The sequence below is a fragment of the Zalophus californianus genome, chromosome 11, assembly GCF_009762305.2.
Source record: "Zalophus californianus isolate mZalCal1 chromosome 11, mZalCal1.pri.v2, whole genome shotgun sequence".
NCBI lineage: Eukaryota > Metazoa > Chordata > Mammalia > Carnivora > Otariidae > Zalophus > Zalophus californianus.
In genome coordinates, this window is record NC_045605.1 from 20519978 (window position 1) to 20525977 (window position 6000).

The window sequence follows — 6000 nt, forward strand, 5'->3', positions numbered from 1 at the left end:
AAGAAATACAAAATGCAATGTCCAGTGACTTTGGTGCTCTGCCAAGAAGTAGTGACCTTGGTCAGCGGGGTGCGGAGAGTGAAGAAATCCCGTTCCCTTTGTTCTGTACGTTCTGAGCAGTGAGGTCAGAATATAGACCACACTACCGGTGTGTCCACACCCGGCTACAAAAAAGCTCAACTAGTACTCCAAGAGGCCAAGATTACTTTAATATTTTTTTTTTTTAAAAAGTTTAAATGGCAACACAACTGTAAAGTTGGTACATCACAGAAACAAAGGTCTTTGCAGGCAACACTGATTGGGAATAGCAAAACACTTGGTTGGTGAAAAAAATGAAACTCTAAATTATATACAATAGTAGCTAAGGGTGATATTGAAAAACAGTCTTATTTTTACTGTGACTCAAGATTTAACTTGCCATTATCTATTGCTTATTTATTCAGGGTTGTAAATAATACTTATATAGAGACATAGAGATGTGTAAAAATGAAACATTGTGAAAAAAATACAATTTTTCAATTTCATATGAAACTCAAAGTATAAGTTTTGTCCAATATGGAATGTACCTACATTTGTTTATATTAGGGCTCTAAAATCCATTTAAAAATCGTCTTTTTGTTTTTAAAAAAGGAACAGCTGACCCACCATGCAAGTTCGCTGTATATCTTGCTTGCTCAAAATGAGCATTTTCAGGTGAGGTCTGTTTTTTCTGCCCAAAGTCTAGCGTGATTCCGTTGAAGTTGTACTGGCCCGATTGTGGAAAGAATTTCCGTGAAGAGTCTGATGGCAGCATCTGGATGAGGGGCAGTCTAATGCAAAGTGAGTAGAGAAGAGGGAGGTAAGAGCCCAAATCCTTATGAAGGATGACATTCAGTTGTTAAATTTTAAGGGGTATCCAATGGCTTTTTCCAGGCACTCAACTAAAGAGCCAGCGGAAAGAAAATCCCTCTCTACTTCTACGAATTTGATATAGATGGATTTGGGGGAAACTCCGGGATCCACAAGACAGTTCTGAGACAAAAACCCATTAATACCAACCCAATCTTTGCTGAAGGTTTTGGTATTTGCCTGGAAATGTAAAAATAAGCATTGCTGGAGAGTCCTGACCTCAGCAATCCCGAGGTAGCAATAGATTATTCGGGTGGGTTCAATTTCCACCTGTAATGAGGCTTGTGCTGAGAGGGTCTCCAAGTCAACCCGGCCCTCCTTTCCTGGGTCCAGAGAACGTCGCTCCAGGTGTGGCGAGGGGGGCCTCTCCATACATTCTTCGTAGCCAATGGCATAAAGGCCTGGACTTTTGGGAATGCCTCCTGGTAATAAATACTGAACCACGTTCCCACCAGTTGGTTTGGAATGGGCAATGGGTATCCAGTCAATTTCCATGTGCAGCTCCAGGCACCTAGCTTCACTAATGGTGATCTCTAAAAACTTGTAGTAAACATTTTTCCAGTTCATTTTCTGCACGCGGGTCATAATGATCCGTCCCTCAGGCTTCTCGGAGTTGAAGTACTCCCGCAGTCGCTTGCCAAGGGGCACCTGGGAGCTGATCTCAGCATAATGGTAACGGATATCCTCTTTCCAACGGGTGTTATAACCAATTCCAAAAATGGCCAGTTTGTTAGAAAGATGAAGCCTTGAAAAGTCCGTCCAGCTCTGAAACAGTTCCCACTTCAATTGTACTGATTCCAAAATCTGTACGATATTTTGCATGATGTCTCTCTTCCTAGAAAGAGAAATACAAAGTCAAATTCCTCAGGTGTCTAGCTCAGCACGGTGCAACAGAACTTTCTGTGATAATGCAAATGTTCTGTATCTGTGCTGTCCAGTATGGTAGCCATTAGCACTTAAAATGTGATCAGTGTGAGATAGGAAATTTTTAATCATAATTTGAAATTACGTTTAAACAGCCACATGTTGGGGCACCTGGGTGGCTCAGTCATTAAGCATCTGTCTTTGGCTCAGGTCGTGATCCCAGAGTCGTAGGATCGAGCCCCGCATCGGGCTCCCTGCTCAACGGGCTCCCACTCCTCCTGCTTGTGTTCCCTCTCTCGCTGTCTCTCTCTCTCTGTCAAATAAATAAATCAATAAAATCTTTAAATAAATAAATAAATACCCACATGTGACTAGTGGCCACCGTATTGGACAGTGCAGGTCGAGATAAACATAGTATTAAAATCCGAGAAACACTCTTTCCTAGGAAATTTCTAGGAGTTAATGATAAACTGCTTTCCATCACTTCTATAGTCTGGCTGTATTAAACTCAGTAACTATTGATATGTAAGACCCTAGGATTTCAGAAACCCAAGGATCAAGAATTTAAAAATTTTTTAATTTATTATTATTAATTCCAGTATAGTTAACACGCAGTGTGATATTAGTTTCAGGTGTACAATCTAGGGATTCAACACTTCCATACAGCACCCACTGCTCGTCGCGACAGGTGCCCTCCTTAATCCCCATCCCCCATTACCCCTCTGGGAATCATCAGTTTGTTCTCTATAGTTAAAGGGTCTGTTTCTTGCTTTGTCTCTCTCTTTTCCCTTTGCTTGTTTTGTTTCTTAAATTCCACATACGAGTGAAATCATACGGTATCTGTCTTTCTCTGACTGACCTATCAAGTGGCTATTATAATGCATAGGACGGCCTTCCGACCTAAGTACCAAAAGCAGATGAAGGATGTTGTATTCAAAATGGCATCCCATATCACTTAAAATAATAAATAGCTTAATCTCTAACCTGGAAGTTCTTAGAGGTCAGTAATTTTGGCCCATACATGCTTGCTGTAGGAAATGTACAACTGATTATGTCTAATGGCCTGATGCAGAAACAAAATGATATTTTCTTCTGTTTGTCTGAAACTCATTACTACTCCCAAATGTAGAACTGTCAGTTAAGCACAGAATTAAGATCCGAGAATTCAGATGGAAGAGGTCTGCATCAAGCTTAGAGGGGAAAATGAATGAATGGAGACTATCCTAGAAAATATTTTCTAAAGGAGAGCAAAAGTATAGAAACCATTCCGATTTGGATTTGGAGAGTTAACAGAGTAAGGCCGAATGTGCTGGGAAGTTTTTGTTTCAAATGCTGCTTAACTCATATAATCATATCTGATACTTCACGATAATTCATGCACTACATATGAGCATATGTAATTACAAGTTTGTTCCTCAGGTATGGCAAGACTCTGATACTGAAAGACCGAAGTCTGTTAAATATTAACTTGGCAACAATCTATTACAGTCTATATCCGTCATAGGTTTAAGCTACAAAAATACTCAACGACTACCCCCATGTATGATCGAACATAGGCAAACGGAAGAGGGTGTACATGGTTGCTAACAACTTCTTGGAAGGAGACAGATGCTTGAAAGTTTCCTATTAAATCCTCTTATCTTCTAGGGGAAGAGTTTTGGGAACAAACTGTCATTTTGTTGAAATGAAACACATAGTCGTTCTCAGTCTGTCCTCTTAACTCTCTTTGGCTTTCTCTGCAAGATGACAAAATGCTAAGATTTTGTCACCTGCTGCTTCTCGGAGCCAAAGACTGCCCTAGACTTATCTTCCACTCTATAGTTTGTCCCGGAAGTTCCCAAGTAATGGAGTGGCCATCTAGATGAAATCACTGCATTGTTGGAGAATGGTTTCTTCTCCGAATACACAAAGACACTCAATGATCATTCATATATAGCTTGGTGCTCGTGAGGTGAAGATATAGGACCGTGTTTCTGCATGAATGCTTGAAGAAAAGCTCTCTTTCATAGCCACCATCCTTCCTTTGTCCTCTTTTGAAATGCTACACTGATCTCAGGGACTAGGCTGAGGAGTTGGAATGGAGGGCAGAGATTCTGCTCACTGATATATCCCAATGCCTGACATAAAGTAGGCACTTGGCAAATAACTGTTGACTAAATGAGCAGGTTAGGTAACTCTTCTTTATGGATGAAGGATGGTTTATTTTAACTCTAGGCTATGTCCGCTAGCTCGGGCTCATCCCAACTATACCTGGAAAAAAAAATCCAATGCCCAGATGAAGTTATTTTATTCAGCACTGTCCTAGGCCTAAATCATCCCTAAGGAATAGTTCTGAGGAAACTTGCGCTGGAAAATAAATGGCCTATTAGGAACCACTTTAAAATTTCTCCCCTTGTGAGCTAAAACTTGGGGAGGCAGCAAAGCTGTCCATTTCTACGGAACCTGTCAGTGTCTTGCCCTGCTGATCTGATGTCAGCCTGAAGACCCCTGGGCCTAAGACTCATCACATTTTCAAAAATACAGAGCGCAGTAAAAATGAGACCTGGTGATTTAAATGGCTGCAGAGAAGGGACTATTTTAGTTCCTGATTTCTGAAGTTCCAACCACGGGAAAAGTGCAGATGGTTTGAGGGTAGGGACACCAATTCTGGGAAGCTCGAGTTCATCTCCAGGCATGTCAACTGGGCCTCCCCTCAAGGTCCCAAGTGGTGAAAGGGAGAGTCAGGACATTTTAGTGAAGGAGACGCAATGGCCTTTTTGGAGACTCAGGATCTGAAGGGATGGGCTAGTAATAATGCATTTTTAAAACTATTCATCATCAAAGTTTCCCTTCCTTTGGGACATTCTGATGTCACAACTGGAAAAGAGACCTACTTCCCAACAAGGGACGGCCTCAAACTGACTGACTTGAGTCATAAACTTGTTTTTTGAGGAGTGGGGAGTGGTTACAATTTTAAGGAATAATTCTTGATCCCTAAACTTTCACCATCTCCCCTGACATGGGAGTAGCTGATACTGGGAATTCTTTGGTTCTACAGATACTCTGAAAAAGACAGGAGCATTTGCAAAGCCGGTGGTGGTGGTGGTTGGCTCAGTGAAAACAAGTTTCTTTTTTATATTGCTTGTTGCTTATCACAGCTCTTTCCATCTTGCCTATTCCCCCTCAAACATCAAGACTGCATGTGTGGAATGAAGTACAGAAGGAGAAAAATGGATGCTATCAATGCTTCAAAATGACCAGGTTGAGAAAGAAAATGGCGTTCCTCTACTTTCCCCCTAAATTTATCTTTTAATGTATTTGTTTCATAGATTTGATCAGGGACTTCCTTAAAGTTATTTAAAAGAACGACAAACATACTGTCACCGACTGAAACTCAGAGACCTGTGGTCTCCTTACAGAAGAGATAATGCTGAACTCTCTAGGGGAGGGTCAGGTGATGTAGCCAGCAGAAGGACCCCAGCCTGGGACTCCATCTTTCATCCGTCAACAGCTTTTTTTTCCAAATGTATAAAAAGGCCACCTAAGAGCTCTCTCTTTGATCCCCAAAGTGTAATATCATAAGGAATGTAAGTGCCCCTCTGGCCCTCCTGTCATCTCACCCAATCCCAGATAAACTCAGGGCCCCGTGAATCATCTTTGTACTGTAATTAAACATGCACATAGCCACATTCAAGTATAGGCAAACACCAACACACTTATTTTTGTGTTAATACATTTATTTCTTCATGTTGTATACAAAATTCTCACCATAGATTAACTATTGGCAAACGTAAGCTGAGCAGATGAGAAACCATGAGTACACCTGCCCCCTCAGTGGCATGTCTGTATTTTCCATATGTGTCTATTGACAACATTTCTGGGTCTTCCCAACGGTCATTAAGTTTAGGTAAATATACTTTGTAGAAAGAAGCATCTACTTACTGTGCTTCTTCAGAAGACTCTTGTTTTATTTTTAACGTTCTCTTTGTGACAGGTATTTCATCTGAAAAGCAAGGTTTTTGAAACAAATTATATTTTTCTAAAAATCATATTTTTCTAAGTAGCATACATTTAAGTAGAGAAGTAACTGTGTTTATTTACTGTGCATTTCATACTTTCCAATGCAAGGCTATAATTCTAGTGTCAAACACTGTCCAATGTCAGATTTATAAATATAACTCTTATATAATGAGATGCATACATTTATATGCAAGATCAGAAACCAGCTCTACAAGTATAAAATTCTTCAAGGTCACCAGTGGATTTGTA

General features: G+C 40.5%; 2 protein-coding genes across 9 annotated transcripts in view; one reads left to right on the plus strand and one right to left on the minus strand.

Moving 5' to 3' along the window:
- LOC113914047 (endothelial cell-selective adhesion molecule-like) overlaps positions 1-6000 on the plus strand; it is a 29669-nt gene that overhangs the window by 3775 nt on the left and 19894 nt on the right. For 2 of the 6 annotated variants that reach the window (XR_004819407.1, XM_027578790.2), the window contains one exon: positions 720-838. The exons of 1 other annotated variant lie outside the window; for it this stretch is intronic. The gene's annotated coding sequence lies outside the window, so the exon portion shown is untranslated. Of the gene's footprint in view, positions 1-719; positions 839-6000 lie in introns of those variants that run through there. 3 more of the 6 variants (XR_003517353.2, XM_027578787.2, XM_027578789.2) reach the window with 2 other exon arrangements.
- Positions 186-6000, minus strand: part of MSANTD2 (Myb/SANT DNA binding domain containing 2) — a 32653-nt gene continuing 26838 nt past the window's right edge. For 2 of the 3 annotated variants that reach the window (XM_027578783.2, XM_027578782.2), the window contains exons 3-4: positions 5674-5734; positions 833-1723 (exon numbers count right to left, since the gene is read on the minus strand). In XM_027578783.2, the coding sequence (XP_027434584.1) occupies positions 871-1723; positions 5674-5734 (914 nt within the window). In that variant the 3' untranslated portion in view covers positions 833-870. Of the gene's footprint in view, positions 1724-5673; positions 5735-6000 lie in introns of all 3 variants that reach the window. The other variant, XM_027578784.2, reaches the window with a different exon arrangement.